Raw genomic sequence first — 24759 nt, 5'->3', positions numbered from 1 at the left:
AATAGATGATATAGCCAAATCCTAATTTAAATATCGCCATCTTGAAGATGACACATTAAGGGGATACTTCATCCCCTATCCATCTGTTTTCTACCTTGGTAACACTGCAATATGGGGGCAGAATAATAGCAATAATCAACATTTTAAAAGCACCCGTAAACAATTGTTCTCCGAATATTGGTCATTCGTGCTTAGCGCTAAGAACTCAGTGACCTGATTTTTTAATTCCTGCCCACAGCTAACGTTAGTGGTTAGCATCGCTTTGCCAACTCACACATGGAGTGCAGGGAGGCCTTCATGCAGCAGTGGATTGACAAAGTGAAGTGTTATTTAACCCGACATTTGGATCAGAATGTTTCTACATGTTGCGGAGCCTCGCCAGTTTAACACTGCAATATGTTACAAGCAGCCCGTTTGCCCACTTCAGCAATTGTTTCTTGCTGTGGTTGTCCCGCCTGATGACGGACGCTTGTGTTGCGTCTGAAATGTCGTGATTTAATTTATTTAATTTTATACCCACGTGACTTTACCGAAAGAACCAAAAAGTATGGATCCCTGCAGTCACGAAAACTTCAAATCTAGATTGAGCCTCACCAGGTGGACTGGCTTGCTAGCTTGTACACAACATCATATTGGAAAACCACTTACAAACGATCTGCCATTATCTATGCATCACAGAAACTGTCTCCCCAGTCACACTGCAGTCTTCCGTGCAACTCGCAAAGCGAATCATTCTTACATTTCCTACTAATTTAGGTCACCATTCACATCGCTGCCGTACTTATACACTCAACAAGCAAGTGGGACCGAAATAAAAGGCATTGCATATTTGATCTTCTTAGCAAGGGAAGGGATTGCCATCAAAAGCTCATCGTGGCTTGACAGAACCTGGATGCCTCAACTCGACAGGGAATTAATGAACCCCTTTCTATAGAAACAGGTGTGATCCAAAAGGTAAGAGTGACCTGGTACTGTAATAATCAACACTTGGATTTTCTTGTTCGGATGCAGGCGAGTGCCTGTTGAATTGAAAGAGCTCTCTTACTGAAGGAAAAATAATCGGTCTCATATCTTAAATGAGCATGATGCAAGATCTCATCTCTAATCCCCAAGTCAGTGGTGGAAACCGCATGTTCCTATGTCTGGGGATGTATTTATCTATAGAACAACAGATGTAACTTTCCAAAAAGTGCTTTTTAGAATTTTATGGATGCCGGAGGAATCATTATGAGCTGAGTTTGAACCCATGCCTGGGATTTGAACTTGTAATATTGATTGTGACCTGCCCTCGTGCAACACTTCCTCATGCTCTTATGACTTTGGCTTTAATATTCAATTTCGATAAAGAACTCTGACCTCTCTGAGCTAAGCCCTAAGAACTATTCGCTAAACCGTCTAAAGCCTGGGCTGCAGTATTAATGGGAGTGCGAGTCTTACTAACATTTCAAATGCTCAACTGTCTCTCTCCGTGCCTTTATTGTGATAAATATGTACATTTGGTTACACATCGATGACCAGGAATGCATTAAGACATATTGTGGGCGAAATGCAATGTGACAGGAACACTTTTAGGGAGGTGAATCTGCTTGCATAAGAGTGCACTCCCCCACCCCCCACACACAATCTCACCTCGTTTGTATAGACGCAATAGGAGGCACCTTGGGTGGGAGCCCAGATGAATCGGGAATCAGAACATTTATACCGGAGGAATCTGATGAGCTACAAAGCTATTTTTGTCCATTAAGGGTGGGTCCGCAAGTTACACCAACAACAAAAAATGCAATAAAGGATGTGAGAGTGAGATAGAAGGAAGTTTAGCAAGTCACTAAAAAAATAATTTAATTCATAATCATGGTGTTTATGACGACGAAGGTCAAAGGTCAAGGTGTCCTCTCCTTTAGTGAACCTAAGTCAGTGGTGAAAATTCCACATTCCCTTGGTGGAGGCCAGTCTCTGTCTCTCGGACAGGATCCTCATGCAGGACCCTCCTGAAAAATCTAAGCACTTCGTGATGCTGTCCTGGATACATACATCATTATTATTATTAATTGTTATCAGTAGTAAACATAATTATGATTGATTGACAAGTGGGTGTCCTACGAATGAACCGGCCAATGCCACAATAATATGAAATTCTGACAACTGGCTTAGGGTGACCAATGCAGATGAGTTCCACCCAACACTTATCCGAACAGAGAGATGCTTTCATTAAGATGTGTTACTTATTTATACATTGCCAATTTGCTCACGTACGTTATAATTACTTCGTATACGATTTTACAGTTTGTCAATTCTAGTTAAAATACGTTCATATATTATTCAACAGGGTACTTATCGCTGGATCCAATGTGAAAGGCAAAACGGGTAAAGGTGCAGCCCTGCAACTGATGGCTCATGCCGCTGGTGGCAACAGGGCCTCCACTAGTGGGAGATGTAGAGTGTCCCTAGGGAGGGCATTTTGGTCTACTCTTGCACGCTGGCCCAAAATCCACCCAGCAGTACAAATGGGAATGCCACAGTTGACTCGATTGGCAGGTCGCCACGTGTGGTGGATCCGGTGTTATGACCCCAATGACACCGAGTGTCTAATCCTGAGACCATTGTCCTTACACGCACGCACAGGGACGGTTTATAGTTGTCTATTTATTTTCAAAAACGGTAAATAAGGTCAACTTTTACCAACATAAAGTCGATGTTTAATTAAAAGTGGGGGGGGGGGGGGGGGGGGGGTTGCCTGCAGTCAATACTGTGCCATTAGGCAAGAGTGGTGCTAAGAGGTTAAGCCTAAGGCTGCTCTTTGTTTCATTAGCATAGAGCACTCATTAGCACTCATCGTGAGCAGCCACAAAATCCCCCTGGCTGCCACCTCCAGCCATTCCAATTGGGTGGCACTGAGCTGAGGCAGTGATTGTGACGTGTCGTTGTTGCCAAGAAAACAAACTGTGCTCCATTTACCCCTTCGTTGGGGCATACATTGCAAGGCATCGGCAGTCGGTGTTTTACAGTTACTACTTAAGAAGTGGCTTGTGACAGAGGCAGCTTTCCTTGCTCACAGCAAGACGCATCTCCAACGATCTTGCCAAGGGTGCAAACGAGATAGGAATGACCAAAATCCCTGGACATAACCAAGGAGACTTCAGGTGCTCATAAAAATTATGTCACAAGCCCATAGATATATATAAAAAAATCTTCAGCGGTCTTGTGGGTGCATCGTCACATTAGAGAAAATCGAACCTTAAAATTGTTTCATGTCTTTCTGGAAATCGTTTAATTCTCAAGAGCGTTCAGTTTAATAGCCATTACTTGATTTTACACAGACGATAATATCATGCTTCAGTTAGATGTAAATTATGCTTACATGTGCCATAGATGTATGAGATTTGATTACAAAAAAATACACGGGATGGAGAGTGGTGATACGTTGGTTTGCACGACTGTACTTTGAATCTACCGAACTCACTTTGGTGAACCTGAGCCAGCAGTGGGAATTCTAAATTCTTATGGCAAGGGACCATAGTATGAACACTGTTGACTACTATTATGGCACTGGATAAGCATAAGTAAAGGACATTATTATACACAGTGTGCAATATTATTATTTTCCCAAATCAAAAGTCAAGTGAGTTCTAGCATCAGCCTTAAAACACAGGCCTTTACTTTGCAATAACAGAATGAAGCAAAAAAACCTATCAATAAGAAAACAACAAATGATGGTAAAAAAAAAAGGCTTTCAACCAAATCAATGACACACAATTAAAATAAATCTCCAGATTAGTTGCAAAGACTACGTCATGGTATCTCACCGTACAAGAGTTTGGTTCACAGGCTTGGCTGTGAAGGCCAGTCGCTTCTAATATTGTCAATGAGTGCTACTAAGCTTGTTCCTTGCACGAAGCCTGTGAGATTTTTTTTCTGAGACAAGATGTTGCCAGGCAGCCTTGGCACGTTAGCAAAGGCAAAATGTCGTGGGTGAAACGTACGGAGCGAGAATATTAACGACGCTAAGACAATGCGATCCTTGCACATTGAACACTTTCTTCTCTCTCTCTCTCGCTCGCTCGCTCAGACTGAGATATGACAACTTTTTTAGATATTCTTGGTTCTTTCGGTAAAGTCACGTAGAAGGGAAACAATAAAATGATAAAAAATATGAAACATTAAAATTATCACGACGTTTCGACTGCAACACAAGCAATCATCAACACAAGCAATCATCATGATTGATTGCGTTGCTGCTTGTGTTACTGCAACACAAGCAATCATCAACACAAGCAATCATCATGATTGCTTGTGTTGATGATTGTGTTACTGCAACACAAGCAATCATCAACACAAAGAAATCATCATGATTGCTTGTGTTGCAGTCGAAACGTCGTGAGACTTTTATTGTTTTATATTTTTATTATTTTATTGTTTCCCTTCTACGTGACTTTACCGAAAGAACCAAGAATATGAATCACTGCAGTCACGAAAGCTTTCAATCAAAATGTAACTTTTTTTAGAGTTAAAAAGAAGTGATGGCTATGGTGCAGTTGGTTCTAATTTAGATTCTTGTAATTTGTAAAAGTGTTCAGAGATTAATACATTAAAACTACTAAGTGTTGCACACTATTTAAATGTCCTTTGAACTTCAGTGTATATGGTATGCTACAATTATGAGTGTTTTTTGTACATATGCATCCTTGGGGTCTTTCATTTCCACTTTGCAACAGTGTGTGTTGTATTCCCGTAGAGTTAACAAATGACAAACTCTGTGGACAAAATCGTTTATAGGTCGTCGCATGTATATGTCACAGCCTAAACCCCAGAATTCGAACTGTCTGAAACTAAATTATGAAAAATAATGGCCACTGCGGAGATGGAGCGATAAAATCAGTTCATCTTTAGGAGTGAGATGGTGGTGGAAAATCCAAATTTCCAAGGCAGGGAGACATGTATGTATGTTCACATTTTTTTGAACCGTACGTAGCCAACCGTGCTAATTGGAGGTGCAACATGGCTCTATGGTATAACAGCTGTGGAATTAAATGGAACGTTTAACATATCACTATGTAATCCTTCAGAATAATAACAAGAAAAAAATAGGAAATATCATCCCATGTGAAATTCAGAACTGAGAACTATTTTGACTTTCTATTATATGAGTGCCACATTGGGAATCGCCAACAGCGGTTGACCTATGGAGAAAACTGGGCCGCGTCCATTTGAATGTAGAATTTTCGCCACGGCTTGAAGCCACCAATGGAGATGAGCACTGCCCAATTTAAGCAAGGAAACACTTTTAGGTTTCATAGTTGGAATTTGGCCACAAATGACCCGACCAATCTTTGGAAATAATAATTTATTTGCGTCTTTATCTCTAGACCATTTGGTCTGTTACCCACACGTATGGACGGGTAATTTAAAATATGCAGTTATTTATTTTTTGTAATGGTAACATACTAAACTAATGTCATACTACTGTATAAGCAGATAACATATTGGTATATTACGTATATGGCGGTATGCTATCTTAATGATATTTTAACGACTTTCCTCACCAAAATAAATTAAACTATGACTCACAGTTACAATGTGCCTTCTACACTTTCAATATTTAAAAGAGTCACTTGGGCAATGAGTTTGGTGGGCAATAACCTAGCAGTCCATTGCTCAACCACATGGATAATTTGCTTTTGTTGCCATATAAATTTGGAATTTTAAGCATTGTCCCAGGCTTCAATCAAATATAGAAAGATGCATGTACTATTTGGGAGTTCAAAAATAAATGGGCAATAGTTCATCATTACCATGACCTTCTGCATACCCCCCTCCTCCTCCTCCTCCTTACGTGTTCCAGCGCCTCTTTGAAGTTTGCTGATGAGAAAGATTCGTGGTGCAAGGATCAACAAATGTCTCTAAGAACGGAATTCTGCTGCGAGACGATCAAAGCAGCTTTGTGGAAATTATGCGATGCACAGTGTATTCCTTCCGCATTGTATTTAAGTTATTTATTCATTTACCCTTACCTCTACCTGCCCATTTTCACTTGTTTTTCATGGGCCCTAAGTCACCTTGCAATGGCCTGTCATAAATAAAATGTGTCCCTGTCCATCTGGACGGGGTGACACTGTGGTCATAGCGGTCAACTCAAAATCGCAATGTCGTGAATTTTAATACCACTCGGTGGTCAATCAACTCAGCCTCTCAGCCATGTGCGTTCGATAAATTGAGTACCACTTAGTGGAAAGTTAACTGTGGTTGTCCTCTGGAGAGGCTAATCTTCTCCACCAGCTTTGTGCTGCTGTCAACAAATTTGAGCACTCTGAATTAGTATTATTATGAAACAATGTCAAGAGAGCCACAGCAAGACAAGTATCAGATTTATTTCACCAGTTGATGTAATCAACTTACCTGCATCCTAATTTCAAGTGAAACTTATCTCTGTGATCCAGCATGCAGGAGGATGATGGTCACCTCCATTATACTGAACCAGTAGTGGACATTCCACATGTCCACGGTGCAGGTCAGTCACTCTAGAGGTAGTCACGGTTGAATTCTCTCCAAAGTGGTATTCATTTATCAACCGTAGAAGGCTGATCGGCTGACTTGGCTACCAACCGGTATTTTAACTCTTGACCATCCAAAGGCTCCAGACACAGTGCTACCTGACCTTCATTCTCTTCCCTGCCCCGCTACCTTCCACAACAGTTCACCCTGATCAAGCGTATTGGCCTGTGGCACAAACGGGGGCACAAATAACAGCGATGACTTTCATCAGGCGTGCACGTGCGCTCAGCCAAGATCATCGCTGAACCGTTGTCTCCATTACGGTTGCCATTTTACTGAAAAGGCCATTTGTTATATTCGTATATCACAGTGGCTACCGCGTGTCATGAGTAAAGCTGTTTATGGTACAGGTGCTGTCACTGACACTGGTCACAAGTGGCATTTGGCTCTGGGCTTATCATTACATAAGTGATCTTGCATACGCATAGGGACGCTTGAGTAACGCTGCGCTATAAATTGAATGTTAATAACACGTTGGCACAAGTGTTTACAGTCATGTCGTAGAGGAATGTTTGCTAGGTGGTCTATATTTTGCAATCAATCGCTAAAAAGGTCAGAGCTGGCAATGCTGAGATGCTGCGTTGGAAATCCAGCAGTCACCTGTGGTTAACAAGTGTAGCAATCTGATTGTCTCAACCTAGTTTCATACTTACTTTCCCTAAATTACAGCTCTTGATGTCAAAAGATCACTTCTACTGCCATTAAAAAAATCTCATAGCATAGTATATGGGAAAATGCGACCCCCTACTGGGTAAAGGGTACAAAGGCCAAACGGTAGATATTTAGTGAGAAGTATTGACTGTAAAAGTCTCTTTCGGAGCCATTCTCCGTCACATGGGTGTCACTACTCTGCGAGATTTCCAAATGGATTCTTCATCTAATGACTTCACAATGGTAAAAAAAAAAAGAATTCCCCCGGCTGCTACGACAGAGGAATCTTTCGGCGTAAAGCTTCGATTGCCATAAAAAAAAAACACCTCGACTCATTCGTTAATTTCACTGCCTTAAAGGTAAAACATAACGGGCAACAGTTGGGGCAATGACCCTTTTTTTAAAGAGCATATACGTGAAGGTGGTTATTCCCACGAAGAAATGCCGTTGCCCCAAAATGCACACTACTATACACCCGTCATAAATAGACCGCAGCAGGCTGAACAAGGTTCGTAAAGCGGTTTGGTATCTTAAGGCTTCGGCACAAGTCCCAGAGACGGAAAAAGCTGGCACATGCCATGAGTAAAAAAGTGTCTCCACCGGTGTTGTTAGCTTAAGCATAAACTGCGAGCATGAGCAATTGCAAGTTGTAGGTTGGTGGCTTTGCACACTAATTGGAAGATTAGGTCATATGGCTTGTGCTTGCCCCATAGCATCTCATTATTCCGACTTTGCATGACCACAGGATCACATACACTCCCATTCTGAATATTAGCACGAGGGAGTGCTCTAGTCTCTCAGCGTGGGAAGCCTAAAGTAGCCACCTCACGGAGAGCACAGTCCCCGCCATCGGAATGTGGAACTGCCACTACTTGCTATGGACTGCCAACGGAGAAGAGGATCACCCTACGTCAAACGTGAAGACACTTTGCCCTGGACTTTGAATTTTGACTCGGTGACCGACTATGACCCGCCATGTCCTGATGATGGTGGCACAGATTGCCATGACGACAATGAGTCATTATCAATGACGATATGCTGGTAAGATTGGCGATGGGCATGACCCTCCAAATGGGAATCCATCAGGTGCTAGCGCCATGCTTTGATGGGCGCTGTAATTCACATTCCATATATTTCTCGACGACCGCATATGAAAATCCCATGTGGGTGTACTTGCAATGTGCGGTTGTGCCCTGATTTATTTTCGGCAGCATAACGTGATGGTTTGTCACAATGAATGATCTCTTCTCCAGCATTTCGCGCTGCCGCTGAGTAAAGCATGTTCCAGTCACCGAATTACAGGGGCCATTTGTGTCTGATGCCATCCGTTGCTTTCAAGAGTAACTACTTTATTTGTGTTGGGGAACTTGTGGCAAAGTGAGTTAACCCATTTGAGGCTGGTAGCCCGAGTTCAATTAATGGCCGTGGACAACATCAGTGGCGAGTGATACCTTGACCCCCAACTCACCACTATGATGAAGTATAATCAAACAATGCCAATGACCAGCACGGCGAGGGGAGGCCTCGGTTACAGCAGTGGGTTGACAAAAGGGGCTGTACAATTAAGTTGGCCCAATATTACGTACCCAACAGGTCTCGAGCATGTCTTCTTATCATTGTCATTTTGAACTTCTATCATCACATCATCACCACTGTAATGGTATCTAGCCGAACATTGTTATTTAATCAGATTCATGGAGTTCAATAACTGAGTGTGGTACGGTGAAAGATATTCACGTCACATAATGGAATTCTGCGATGAAAAGATCACGATGCATATTGAAAACCCACCAGAGTGTAGCCAGTCGTGACCAGAGTGACTGTTCCAAATTCTAATGATGTTGTAGAAGAGCCAGAAAGCTGAAACTTGGCACAAATGTAGTCGAGTCTATGCTCATAATTATATATATTAATACAAATATATATTCAATTTAATGCCTAAAATTCGGAAGCAAATAAATTGTAGATGAATGTAGACGTTTTTACTTTGTGGTTTTTCAAAGCGCTTTCTCGGGTCCTGTTTGGGCGCCGATGATAAGTCAACAGAAAGAGGACAAACCCCACTATCTGTTCCTATTGCAGAACGCAGTTGACCCCACCTAAGTGCATACTGGACAGGACTGTCAAGTCGAATACATCGCGCTCGAGGCCTTTCACTCACGTGCACTCGCATTTGTCACCCAGCTGGGGCACTAACTCTTTAAACACACACGCGCACGCACGCGCGCGCAAGCACATCACTCTCACACACGGAACACAAAGACAAATATCCCCCATATAGCCTTTAACAGACTGTTGGGGCAAAGTGCTGTTTGCGAGCACTGCTGAAGGCAAACACGGGGGCGGGTAGGGCCGGTTCCAAACCATACTCGATACTAATTTAAGGCTGAGCCAACCTAGGAGAGGCTGAAGACCAGTTCAGATACATGTCACTGATTGTTTGTTGGTCGTGAGCGGTAACCGTGCCGCGGGTCGTGACGCAGTGCGTTCACGACTCCCTGTATACAGCCGCTCCCTACTCTGTCTTTATCTGACACACACAGTCACGCTCCCACCACGCTCGTCACTCTCCAGCACACAGCCACGCTCCCACCACGCTCGTCACTCTCAGGCACACAGTCACGCTCCCACCACGCTCGTCACTCTCAGGCACACAGTCACGCTCCCACCACGCTCGTCACTCTCAGGCACACAGTCACGCTCCCACCACGCTCGTCACTCTCAGGCACACAGTCACGCTCCTACCACACTCGTCACTGTCACTCTCCAGCACACAGCCACGCTCGTCACTCTCAGGCACACAGTCACGCTCCCACCACGCTCGTCACTCTCAGGCACACAGTCACGCTCCTACCACACTCGTCACTGTCACTCTCCAGCACACAGCCACGCTCGTCACTCTCAGGCACACAGTCACGCTCCCACCACGCTCGTCACTCTCAGACACACAGTCACGCTCCCACCACGCTCGTCACTCTCAGGCACACAGTCACGCTCCCACCACGCTCGTCACTCTCCAGCACACAGTCACGCTCGTCGCTCTCCAGCACACAGTCACGCTCCTACCACGCTCGTCACTCTCCAGCACACAGTCACGCTCCTACCACACTCGTCACTCTCCAGCACACAGTCACGCTCCTACCACGCTCATCACTCTACAGCACACAGTCACGCTCCTACCACACTCATCACTCTACAGCACACAGTCACGCTCCTACCACACTCGTCACTCTCCAGCACACAGTCACGCTCCTACCACACTCGTCGCTCTCCAGCACACAGTCACGCTCCTACCACACTCATCACTCTCCAGCACACAGTCACGCTCCTACCACACTCATCACTCTACAGCACACAGTCACGCTCCTACCACACTCATCACTCTACAGCACACAGTCACGCTCCTACCACGCTCGTCACTTTCCAGCACACAGCCACGCTCGCACACAATGCAATGCACGTGTGCAATATAGTGAATTGTGTACGTACAATGTGTGGCTATAAATGAAATGAAAACAATGGCCACTTTAACACGTGAGGCTATTGCGAGCAATATCATCCATAATAGATGTTTTTTGGGGGGTAGATCGGGTAAGTGTGTCGTTAAATCCGTCACCACCCGACACATCCAATTAATAAGGTTTGTCACGTAAACATAACATGCCAATGCTGTACTAGTGACGAATTGGCAAGTTCTGCTTATGTGACAAACCTTACTAATTGGCTGTGTCAGGTGGTGGCGGGTTTAACGACACAGTTATATATTTACGCGATCTAACCCAAAATAAACCCCTCTATTATAGACGATGGCCACTGTTGTCACAGATCAGAGACAAATACCAAGCATCATTTACTGCAAGCCTCAGCTATTTACAGCACATTGTTCGCTCCCACAACGTTTACCGCAGTGTTTATTTTATTGCTTTCCAAGGTTCATAATGTTTATTTTATCATCCATCATCATCCATGGATGAAATTGGTCGCGAAAGCCTACGTGTTTATTTTAACACAGGTTTACGGACTTATGAATCGAGAGTAATTATTTGTTATGTTTCGATTTAAAGCTTTCGTGACTGCAGGGATTCATCTTCTTGGTTCTTTCGGCAAAGTCACGTAGAATGGAAATAAAATAATACAAATAAAACATAATACAATAAAATTCTCACGACGTTTCGGCCACAACGCAAGTAGCCTTCTTCAGGCGAAGGAACAGAACTGTCGGGACGACAGCGCTTCAATGACCACTGCTAAGCTTGGCAGCGTCTTTTAAGCTGGGTGGGAGGAGCAGAGCGCCTTGACAAAAGAGTTTACATATCAACAGGATAATTTAGCATTGAAGTAGCTGTGCTAATGTGTTGGATTAGCAGGGTGTTAAAGTCAGAAATTAGCATGTAACTGGGAGATTAGCATGATGTTAATGTGAGGGATTTGCATGTAACTGGTCACGGAAATAGCTATGTTAAAGTCCGAGTTTACATATCAACAGAGGCATTTAGTATTTTGACGCTAAAGGACTGCAACTACCCAACTATCATACAATAAAACCGATGTGAAAAAACGAAGTATATACTACATCAATATAATAAATGTACTCAATATATTCTTCAATAAGTTGAGCTATTAACATAAAGTAACTGGGTATACACTACACTATAAAATGAATACCATATAGTAAACTGATAAAAAACTAAAATATAAACTACCTCAATGTTTCGATTTTAAGCTTTCGTGACTGCAATGATTCATCTTCTTTGGTTCTTTCGGTAAAGTCACGTAGAATGAGAATAAAATAATAAATTGATAAAATAAAATAACACAATAATATTCTCACGACGTTTCGGCCACAACACAAGCGGCCTTCATCAGGTGAAGGGAGCGAGACTGTCTGGTAGGACAGCGCTGGAGTGAGAGAGCCACGTTCAGATCACGGCTTTTAAGCTGTGACCTCAATGTTATCAATAAACTCAATATACTCTCCAATCATCTGAGCTACTAACAATAAGTCGTTATACATTACAATTCTATGTCGAAAAAACAAACAAACTGAGGGCACCCCAATGGGCTCCCCCATATCTCCGGTTGTAGCCAAGGTTTTCATGGAGAAATTTGAAACTGACGCCATCCAGACTGCCACTCTATGCCCGACCTTATGGAAGAGGTACGTGGATGACACTTGTCATCTGGCCACATGGCCGGCCTGCTCAAGACCAATTCCTCGACCACATCAATTCCACACACCCAGCCATCAGATTTACCATGGAAGTCGAAAAAGATGGCAAGCTGCCCTTTTGGATGTCCTAATTAAAAGGAGACCTGATGGTTCAATGAGCCACTCTGTCTACAGGAAAGCTACCCATACAGATGCTTACTTAAAACCGGATTCCCACCACCATCCATCCCAGAAGAACTCCTTCATCAAGACTCTATACCATAGAGCCCAATGCATTTCCGACCAGGAACACATTACCAGTGAACTCAAGCACGTACACCAAGCTCTCAAGGCTAATGGTTACTCCGACTACACAATCCGCAAAGCCATCACTCCAGCCATGAAGAAGGATCCTCTTGAGGAGCCATTCAAAACCATCACATTATCCTACATTGCGGGGGTCACAAAAAAGATCTCCAAAATCCTGAATAAACACAAGATCCAGGTCCAATTCAGCACAGTACATAAATCCGTGATCTGGTTCTGTCTGTAAAAAATGTGGTTCCAGACATATAGTACCCGGGCGTCTACAAACTAAGTTGCCTCTGTGGTAGCAGCTACATTGGAGAAACCAAACGACATATCTCGGACCGCATCCGTGAACATAAAGCAGACTTGAAATACGGTAGGACGAACTCCTCAGCCGTGGCAGATCACTGTTATAATTCAGTGGGCTCACATGACATTGACTTCTCCAAGACGGAGGTTCTTTGCAAGCCATCCGGCTACCATGAGAGATTAATTCATGAGGCCATCCACATATACAAACACAGAGACACTTTCAACCGAGAAGATGGATTCTGGCTTAGTAACCATTAGAAAGACGTTATAAACCATTTAGGTTCTTGATTGATTGTATTTTACGGTGACTTTCAGACCGCAGTCCATTAGCTGGCACTGCCTCTTAATACCTTTCACACGACGGTCAATGGTATGGTTTATAGCATGTTGTATAATAATAAATAGTATAACATTGTAATGTTTAACATAATTCATAAGGCAATATGTAGTATCGTAATTGTATAGTGAATATACAGCAGTGTGATATACAGTAGGATTGGTAGAATAATACATAGTGTAATATTACAAGTCAAATATTTTACAGTCTAAAGTATAGGGTAGTGTATAGTAACGCATTGTGTAATTCAAGGGTGGGTTTGTCTATGGCAGTGTATATTACGGTGTATAGTCGTGTAATGTAGAAAAAAAGTTGAGTTGGAGACATATCAATATAATGCATAATGTTAGAGCTTACATTGGGCTGTGTATACGATATTCTACAATGTAGTTTAGATTGGAAGGTATAACATTGCAATGTATAGTAGTCTAGTTTATAACATAGTTGTAAAGCAACACAGGACAGAGCAGCGCATCGTGGCTGTCTAGAGCACAGGCCCCTTCATTATTAAACCGAGGCCTTCACAGAAAGCATTATTGCTCCATCGCTGTCACTTTCCTGAGTCACCTTGCTATCGCAGACTTTCTACTATGCTTGAATGAAAAAAAAAATCAACTGGTACAATAATAAACACTGCGGTCGTTTCAAGACAATACAATGAACAAGCAATTAAAAGAAGGTGTTATTGTTTTACTGAGACCACATTTTCCTTTCCTACACTGTAGGGAAAATTCAAAGTGCCCTCATTAAAATTAGCAATAGACCAGCAGTCGTCTCCTTTGCTGATCGTGGGCCTACGATGAGAAATCCCGATGGCAAGAATCATTTTCTGCAAAGGACGACCATGAAGTAGTATTCGTTTTCATGACCTTGGAGGGAGGATATACTACAAACTCCTATCGGTTTTTTTGTACTGTTTGTCGTTTTAACTTTCTGACTCGCCCTACCGGACGTCTGTGAAAAGGAGTTTCACAGCTCATTGGATTCCTCCAGCCTCAAATAAAGATTCTGATTCTGAACTTGACCCTGTTGGCCGCTATACCCACAACACTACCCTCGTAGATACACATTTTTGAAGATTACAGGGCCTATTTTCAGTACTCACACACTTGAGAGGGGCTTTAACATTAAGCTCACAATGATTCCTTTTTCTGTAGGCCACTGTATCCGAATCAGCTCATAGCACCAATAAAGGTTCAGTAATCAGATGCAAATGATACCATTCATTATAAAATGTCATGCTCCACATGTGGCACCTCTTAACCTTTATTTGGGTAATTGAGTTAAGCCCTGGTAACATGAGGCCAATTATACCCTATTTCAGGCTCTTGGTTTTTTTTTTCCCTTTGCTGAATTATCATCGCCACAGACTTGTGTTATAATCCCTCCAGTGTTGATGGCACTTCTGTGGAAAGCCCAACAGTGATTGCGTTTGGGAGAGACTGAGGCCTGCCAGAGGAATGTGGAAACATTTCCACCCCTGCCTTAGGGCTAACCGTCTCAGATGAGCAACCACCTCATTTCTCATTTAAGTAGGAAGACACCTTGACTTTGACATTTGATGGCCTTGTGCACTGCAAATCTGTCTCGTTTAAAAAGGGAATTGTATCTCTCATGTCTGTCTGGCGAATAAAGATTTTGCCTACAATGCACTGCGGGCTTAGCAGCTGTACTTGCATAACAACAGTTACCTGGGTGATTCGTGCAAAAAATATTCACGTGAGTGCATTGAGGTTTTCCCCTGAATTAATCGATAACAACCCTGCCCCTGTCATTTAGTCGGCAGCTAGCAGCCAACTGACAGTGCATGGTTCGGGGATTTTTAACGCAAACACGTGGATCAGTTTGATAGGAATATATATTTTAAAAAATGTTCGGATCATATCCGTAATTATACAGATCCGATTGGATTTCGTTTTTTTTTTAAACGGATCCCAAGCGACTGGGAGTGACGTTAATGTATCGCACGGCATGGTAATAATTCATTACTTAATTACACAATGTGTTTTAGGAGTGTCCGGAGGAAATACATGCATACGAGCGGAATAACACTCAAATATCTGCACGAAATAATCTATTTGCTGTGCTTTTCCTGGTCACCTTGCAATCCAGAGATTTTGTGAGTCTCAAAAATCGTCGTGTGATCTACCAACGTTTGTCTACAAAGCTCTGAATTGCATAGCCACTGCCATGACGATCCACCAATCATAATAATTGATGCTAGAATTGATTAATCCAGCTGCAATAACGATCGATGCACATTCTAAGTTCAAATAATCTATTTGTGAATTGAATTGTAACATCTGCAGCTACGGTCTATTCTAGGCATGCAAATGATGAATTCCCCAATCTCACATTTGAGATTGTGATTCAAAAATCCTTTTTATCTCACTTTTGCCATCTTGTTTGTGCTGGGTTTTTTATTTATTGCGTTAGCCTGTGTTTAACATTATCATATAATTTGCATGCATTTGTTAATTTCTCCCGCACACTATTTGATGCGTATTTTGTGAGCGTAATAATTTATTTCAATTGAATCCGCACCTGCGATTAAGGGCGGTTGGCTACGTACGGTGCCAAAGAAGTTCAACATGCACACAATAGAATCAATGATACATATACAGTAAACTATTTTTTTTTTACTTCAATCCATAAAGATGGGCGTTAACTCTGAATATATATTAAACTGAGAAAATGAAAAACACGGCGGGGAAAAATTCCCATGGGTCACATCGCAATGGGATTTATAATTAGCACGTAGCAAGCAGGGGTGAAAGACCCAGCCCAGCCACCGTATGTACCTGCTGACCCCAGCAGGAAAATAGGGAAGATTGATCACTTTTAAGAGGTGCCTTTGGTGACCGCCACCTGGCAAGCCGAATTAAAACTGGTCAACATTGCCTCTGGATATCCTTTCAGCCGCACACGAATGTGTTAAAGGCTCCTTTTCGTGTCACCGGCCAATGACTTTTTAAAGGAAGGGCTGGAAGCAACATCATGCAGCGTGAGAAATAACATGTTCTAAATACCCGGGAAAGCTCCACTGAGTCTCAAGGACTGCTTTTCAGGAGGGTTCTTATTTTGGATTGTGGACTAATAGATCTTTTTTTTCACGTGGAAGTCGCAAAGAAGGAAACCCACAAGTTCGATTGTACAGGTAGTGGTGATCAACTCAAAGGGAAACGGGACTAAAAAACTATGAATGGAACTCAACAAAAAATAATTGTGAGACTATAACTACAATATTATATTTAAATGTGTTAATTGCCCCTCATTATTTATACATTACCTGTCAATAGTAATTCTTCTCCAACTTTGTATTGAAAGGATATAATAATAGTACCAGAGTACTGATTCGATTCCAGGTCACAGCTCATATTAGTGGCAAGTGATATCTGAACAGGTCCTATCCCAGCCACCTTTTTCCACTGTCCAGTGTGGTGAGGAATGCAATCTTGAGATGCTTGTTGCGATATGAGCACCTTACAAATGTAATGTGTTGTTGTTGTTGTTTGGTCATACAGGCCCCGTGAACCAACAACACCTTCATCCTTCTTTGTGAATCATTATCGTGAGTACTATTAATCAGAAACTTCGTTTAGATCTGAAGTTTTCGTGACTGCAGGGATCCATACTCTTTGGTTCTTTCGGTAAAGTCACGTGGGTATAAAATAACATATAAAATAAATTAAATTTATTTAAAATAAATTAAATTAAATTTATTTTATATTTTATACTTACGCGACTTTACCGAAAGAACCAAAGAGTACATAAACTACGTTCTGAGGATGTCAACACAATAATTAAATTTGAAGAAAGCTGGCAAATAGTCGGATGAAGCTAGTTTTACAATACCAATTGCGGGATTACATTAGGTTACTACTAAGGCCTCGAGTAATGAGAATTCAGAGACTGATTCCATTTCAAAAAGAACATTCGCAATGCTTGCAGAATGTGCATGAGGGACGTGAACTTGTCTAACAATGGAGGCACTGCCATTGCAAGTGCAAGCGCCGCGCATGCATTCTAGGAACTCATCAATCTCTGCCCATGCAGAGATCTCTGCCATTCCCGCCTAGAGCGTGGGACACAAGCAAACAAAAACAAAGATTCCCCCTTATGGCCTTCACAGACTATTGGCGCAAGTTCTGTTAGCGAGCGCCTATGAAGGCCGGCACGGTGCACGAGGGTGTGGGTTGCCAGCACCACGCTCGACCGCCTTTGTCTCCCCAGTGGTGATGTTTACTACACACCGCGCCAGGTTGAGGCTGCGTCGACCTAGGGGAGGCCCAGATAATTGTCGCTGGTGTTGGCCGTGAGCGGGAATTGAACTCGGGTCGCCGGGTTCGTAGTGCACTAACCGCTACACTACCGCTCCCCTACACTATCGCCAACAAAGTGAACAGAAAATAGGAAGGCCATACTTGGCTACAAGAAGCCATGCACTGTTAGAAGAGAGTACACTGGCCAACCAGACTGTAGTCTCATCCCTAAACATGTGAAGGTGCAGCCGTGCAATTTCTTGCTCACGCTACTTTTGGCAGTAGCGCCTCGTGGGTGTCGTGATGTGTTTTCCCATGCTGGCCAGACATCTTAGAATAAGTGGGAGTACACACACTTTGCCCCCCCCCCCCACCCCCCCCCCCCACACACACACACACACAACCTGCCATTTGGCTAACTGTGGTGGGTGGACAGCGGTCAGTCCAACGTTCACTCCTCATGCCAGCTCTACCCTTGACATTTTCCTGAGCCTCCGATTAGCGCAATTGGCTACGTACGGTGCAGAAGAAGTTCGCACTTAAATACATAACCTTAACCCCACCCATCTTGTTTATCCATTAGAAAAAAAAAATGTTGTTCCATTTTCACCATTGGAACTATTTTCGCATCTTGATCAGATGGCAGAAACACATCGCCATATTCGCTTCAGCCATTTGCCCCTCATTGGTAGCGGACATGTCGTTATGTTTTCACACAAAAATCGCACGTAAAGACACATTCGTTAACACGTGAACCTGATCCTTGGGAGTTTACGGTGCTGGCATGGAGGTAGATGATGCTGGGACCACTCACCCGGAGCTATGTGATGACATGTGCACGGGCACAGACTGGGCTTCCCCCTCCTTGAACTCCTTCTGCTCCTCCGTCCGCCGCCGATCCTCTTTCCTTACCCCGCTGTCATTTTCGTCATCGTCGTCATCGTCGTCGTCGTCATCGTCGTTGTCATCTTCCTCCTTTTCCTCCTCCTCTTCCTCCTCTTCCTCGCCACCTCCCTGGACTTCCCGCGCGGGCTGCCGCACGGACATGGTGAGTTGACCACAATGGCCGTGGCTGCAAGTGAGGCGCACGGCAAACTGCAGCAGTAGGCATCCGCCGCCGCCTTCATCGCCCACGCCCGCCGCAGCAGTGTTGTCTCTCGCCGTAGCAGCAGCAGCAGCGGCGGCGGCAGCAGGAGGGTGGTCTGCTGCAGCACCAGCAGGACCTCCCGCAGTTCCAGGAGGAGCTCCTGCAGCAGCCTGAGGGTGGCCCACCGAGGTGGACTCGGAGGCCACACCGAGGTTTAACTCGGGGCTGAGCAGCAGGACGGACGCATTGGGGAATGACGCCCGGGTGAAGTCCATCAGCAGGAAGCGGCCTTATTTTTTTGTTATTTTTGTCAGGCAGACACGCAAAAAGAAAGACACAATGATGGCAATGAAAACTGCAGTTCATATATCATGATCGCAATCATATATACTGCATAGACACCGCTGGCAATCCACTCGTTCCCCAGCCTAAAATGAGTACGGTGTATTAAGACAGGCCCTTCAAGGATATTGGGTAAGGCTTATGAGACGTTTTCCAAGTTTATCCACAATGAGACATTCTTTTCTGGGATCTGAATATACTTTGCTGTCTGCATCAATCATGAAAGTACAAAAATGTCAATTTCCCAATACTTATCTCCATTGGCCGTCACGAGGTAGTTGTGAAAATGTGACATTTATTTAGTGATTGTCAACCTCTCCGGAGTTGACTTCTCACAAAGTGGTACTCATTTAATTCATCCCAGATTATTGATGGGCAGAGTCGACTCCAAAGTGGAGTTTGAACTCACGGGGACCTGATTAATTTCGTGTTTTAACAAAACAATTGCCATTTTTTTCCAGAAACTGTGCCTCATTCCACTTTATGGAATTCCGCATGGACTGGTCTCAGCAGTGGAGGAGCAGATTCCATCACACCTCATTCCACACCGGTGAAATGGGCCAAAGTGGATGGGATTACGGGTCAGGGCAGTGCTAGGGCAGTGCCAGAAATTGCAAAATTGTGTCAATCAATATTTAGGGGCGTGGTCTCTGAAGAGAATGCTAAGAGGGTGTGGTGTCCTCTTGTCCTCGACACGCTTGCCGATTTGTGACTTCCCCCACCCCCACTCCACAAAATTACGGTGGAAAAACCGCCACAAATTTTGAGCGTCATTTTGCTCTCGGAAAGGGGGGTCTGGTGTGGTGAAATATATGTACTCGGAGACGACATTTTGTATTGATTAAGGTGAAGATGTAGATATTGGTGAGGATGAAGACACTGCTGCTGCTGATTCTGATGCTGTAGATGATGTGATTTATCTAGCAACACCCCCCCCCCTCCCACTGATTCCAAAACTTTTCTTGAACGAGTGTTTTACACATGGCAGGAAACCATGGGCGTATACAGACAGGAAACCCACACACGGAAGGGAATAGCCCTACAAGGTGCAAACAGAGCCATACGTACACATACCTTCTTGCTGTACTGTACTCTTCTAGTAAGCGTGCAGCTGACTAAAATACTTTTTTTTTACTTTGGGATAAATAATTGCAACAGCTACAAAGAGGGGGGGGGGGGGATACTCAACCCAGGAGATATTTACCAATCAATTGAGCTGAGTGTCAGACAGCCGTTAATCACGAAGTAATAAAAAAACGCTGCTAAAAATACGTGCAGGCCCTTGTCTGTGCGTCACGGGGCGCTTCAGCCGTAATAAGGTAAGGAGGCATGGGGCCTCCAGAGTCAACGCATCATGTTTCAACGTTATTGCACAAACCCACGATGTACAATATTCACAATTGTGGTCAGAGTGGCGACCGTTTCGGTTGTGTATGTTCCTCAACAAAACAAGCCTGGGATATGAATGCGCAGATTTTGTTCAGTATCCCATTGTTCTTCAACAAATGTTCATGTTTCATATACTGATTTCATAACTTGTTTGTTTATACATTTAGGGCCTGATGTGTTAGTTCACAGTTCGGCATTTGATATCAATGGTTGGTGGTGAAAATGGCTGATTAGTGGATATTTTCTGCCAAATTGGCCATTTTTGTCACCAATAATGTGCAGAAAAGTGGGTCTACAAACAACACGCGAGCCCTTAGATATATTCAATTACTATGACATGATAATTATGGATGGTTATTTTAGGGGTACAGTGGTGGAGCATTAGTTAGTGCACTGCATTATGAACTCGAGTCGGATTCCTGGTCATGGCAAACACGATTGGTGACCGATATCACCAACCCACGCTGACTGATGAATTATAGTCAAACAAAGCCTCCACGACCGCAAGGCGTGCGAAGGCCTTCTTCATCCAGCGGTGTCTTGAAAAGAACTGCCAAATTATTATCGCTTATAATAATTATCAATATATTATACAAAGTAATTCGTGGACAAATTCCCCGATGAATAACAGCTTATCTAATTGTGTTTCCTTCTACGCAATTTCACATTTCAACTGTCGAAAACAACCACCGTAGGACACCCACTGGTGACTTCCTATGAAATCATCTTGTATGTACAGGCGTCCCTCGCGCAAAAAGCGCCCCCTCAGCGAGAGAATTCGCAGTTACGCGATTCACCTTTTAGGAATCATACGTCGCGCTAAGCTTTTCGCAGTTACGCGCGCAAGAAGGAAAGTTAAAATTACATTTTTAAAATGAAATGACAAAAATTCGAAGTAAAAGAAAAATCTATATTTCTGATGGTGTCACCGTGTCATATAACGGGCTGGCCGCTGCCATCTTAGAGCATCATGCGTGCTGCTGCTGCCGCCCAGAAGTTACTCCTTATTGAGTAATCTTTGTGAGTTAGTAATCTTTTAAATCTTAATTCTTATTCGCTGTTATTTAAGCTCCCTATTAAGTCATTTTTGTAATGTTAATAGTATCATTATTACGTGTTAAATGCATACATATATTGTAAAAACAGGGCTAAAATAATTAAGTGAAATTACACTAAAACAAATTTCGGAAACGCACCCCCTCCCCCGTGATAGTATGTATGTCTATGGGAAACTAGGCTTCGTAGAGCGCAATTCGATTTACGCGCTGTTTTTCAGGAGCGCATGCTTTGCGAGCGACGTCTGTACATTCTAATTTACTAACGCTGCAGAGATGATGGGCTAAATCATCCCCCAAGCAGGAACTAAAGGCTTTTGATCGCTAGTCAAGTGAGCACCTGTCTCGATTATTTTAAGGTTTACTTCGAATTAAAACGTATAATTAATTAACATAAAAAGCAGCTCTGCAAAAAGCCATCTTTGGAGGTGTGAGGCATAAGCATTGGCGGCTAATGCCGGTGAACAAAGCAGCTTACATGATAATTTATCTGCAGTGGTTTAGCGTCACTTTCAACATTTTCAAGCTGAACTAGTCCCATCGCAAACCGTAATCACTCGGTACCATCTTAAGCAACATTAATCTGATATGAATGTAATCTGATTTCTCACCGAAAATGGAGGACAGTAACAATGAGATTGCCGATAACTGGCTATTGCAATTTCTTCCCACCAGTGGCTGATAATGGCAGAATCCTGTGATGGCCGCCATTATGGGATACAGTTAGCCTTCCAACGCTTTGCAGAAACATCAGACTGCATAGAACACCGCGATAGACCAAAAAACCCTATTCCGCAATAGGCATTGGGGAAATGGAAAAAAAAGCAGGCCCTTTTTTGTTGTTGCAGGCTATGTTGTTGCCATGGTGTTTCTGAGAACACGGTATGACAGGGCATAGTCAGAGAGCAAGGATATATAAGGAATATCAATTGGATTTTTCATTCCGTTCTTTTATCGTGTGCCGTGTGTGTGCGAGAGGCAGAGATGGCAAGAGATTGAGTAAAAGAGTGATGGCTCCAATATAGGCATTTCAGTGCATGTGCAACAATGGTAAAGAATGTCCGATGTATACAGAGATATGTAGTTTACTGTTTACAAAGGTATAAACGAAGGGGCCATTTGAAACAATCCAGTTCAGAGAGATGCTTTCTCTTTTGACAAACACCATCACACGAGCAACAAAAGAGTACGCTTGCTGTCATTATCGATAAATGGAATGTGCCTCTCTTTTCGTGAATCCACTGTGGTGTGTGATTTCAAGATTGTTAGGTATGCTGCCGGCATTGCTATCTGATTCCTTCTGCGTTATTTGTGTTGACGTGCAATGGGGAGGAAAGGGAAAGAAAAATAGAACCAAATATGTGACAGCCCTATATGGGCGGCAGGGCTTACTGAAGACGGAATGCACAATCAATCGTTACAGCAGAATGTATAGAGCAATATCAGAACTTTTTAAATTCAGAATAAGAATATTTATTAATGCTGGAGGAATCCGATGAGCTATAAAGCTCGTTTTCACATATCTCCAGTTGGGGCACGGGGTAAGAACGTTACACCAACAAACAGTACAAAAAACACGATGGTAGTTCAAAGTACAAGTAAGGTAAACAAATCACCCAAACACATACAAATAAAAGTATGCCATCCTCACCCTACCAGGCAAAGCCCACTGAGGCATTAACTTATTTTTCAGAAGCGACCCGGCCACAAATGATATCTCAACAAAGTGGCGCATCATTTGGACATTTATAGCACAAAAATAATCTAATCTCAATGCATATTTCTAATATGAGCAGTGCTCACCTTTGTTGGGATCCCAGGTCCACCATGGACATTCCATATTCCTTTACCAAGGGTCATTCTCTCTATAGGATAACTACGACTGGCTTCACGCGGAGTGATCTCTTTTTTTATTGACACCCAAAGAGGTGATGGGCTGGGTTGTTAACTCAGGCTCGGATTTAAACGGTACAAGTTAATTCTTCCGAAAATAGTGTTGCTTCGTTGAAAGTTGACTTTTTTTTTTTTACAATTGTGCTATTTTACAATCGAACGAATGCAGAATGCCACCTTCTGCCCGAGAACAGTATAATGGGTCGGCACACGTGAAACAGACGAAACAAAACAAGACAACCGATACGAATGTGACGGAACAAAATTAGACGGTAGAAGCGTGAGACGTGGAACGAGATCAACAGAACAAGAAAGCAAACGAATGAGACGGAACAAACACTTACGTCGGTAAAAAACAAAGCAAACAAGGCGCCGCAGCACAACAAACAAGACAGGGCAATCACGACAATACGCGAGACAGGAGACAGACGGTGAAGCACAGACAGCACCAACGAGGAAGTTGTTCACACTCCGACTTTCTGGTGTGTGTTGGCGACCGAAAGGAACTGTTCCTGACGCCAGTACGGAGCCCCGTATAAGGGAAATGATTCCCGAGATGAATCGGCACAATTCATCGAATCTAAACTAAATGCTTTATTTAAGCAGGTGAGGCTCACTGAGTCATATTCCAATTTTTTTTTCCAGAAGCGACCTGGCCACAAATAATAGATCAATCCAAGTGCCTTATCACGTGGACATTTATAGCAGCCAAATACTTTTGAGGCATGTTTTTTCAATGTGGAGGGGGGAAAAAAACGGAGAATGTGGAGAAAAATCCACACGACCACGGGGAGGACATGCAAACTTAAAATACACAGGAATCAGGGTTAAGGATCGAACCCACGACCTCCTGCATACCAGGCAAGGGAGATAATATCTCGCCACTGTGGCGCCAACTTGGTTACGGTGGGGGGGGGGGGGTGAATCATTACAAACCCGACCGTACATGGATGTGGTGTGCACGACATTTTATTCAGCGTAAAAACCTTGTAGAGAAAAAAAGTGAAAGTGCAATAGACAAGGCCCTCTGCCCCTCTCTCTGGGGAATGGGAAAAGAGCCTTGGGGAAAGGTACATTGCCAATGTTTCAGCCGGCAAGCTGTATGTGCTGAAAAGCGTGTTACATCAATTATTGCACATATTGCTTTAACGGAAATCAGTCGGCGCACTTCAATTTTAACAAATGGTTTAATTCTCTCTGGGCTCGGATGTCGCAAAACAAATGCGCTGTTTGATATTCAAAACGAATTAGTACATTTCATTCCTCGAGCTCTTTTGGTTAATATGTGCAGTAGCGATTTATTTCAGGACAATTCTGACAAGGCGGCATTGTGTCAGAGTGCTCATCGCGCATCAGGTTTATGGCGTTCAACCGGTTGACTGAGCCAACCACCTTCTTCAGTTGTTGATGAAATGAATAGAATT

At 43.3% G+C, this 24759-nt stretch overlaps 1 protein-coding gene across 2 annotated transcripts in view; it reads right to left on the bottom strand.

Moving 5' to 3' along the window:
• The window catches only part of LOC116939625 (tyrosine-protein kinase receptor-like), a 194640-nt gene that overhangs the window by 85826 nt on the left and 84055 nt on the right, over positions 1-24759 (bottom strand). For both annotated transcript variants that reach the window (XM_032948250.2, XM_032948251.2), the window contains exon 4: positions 18384-18945. In XM_032948250.2, the coding sequence (XP_032804141.2) occupies positions 18384-18945 (562 nt within the window). The remainder of the gene's footprint in view (positions 1-18383; positions 18946-24759) is intronic.

Source organism: Petromyzon marinus, chromosome 6 (genome assembly GCF_048934315.1).
Source record: "Petromyzon marinus isolate PM22_M1 ecotype Great Lakes invasive population chromosome 6, UKy_Petmar_22M1.pri1.0, whole genome shotgun sequence".
Classification (NCBI taxonomy): domain Eukaryota; kingdom Metazoa; phylum Chordata; class Hyperoartia; order Petromyzontiformes; family Petromyzontidae; genus Petromyzon; species Petromyzon marinus.
Note: the sequence above shows the minus strand (reverse complement) of the source record. Positions and strands in the feature narration are given on the sequence as shown.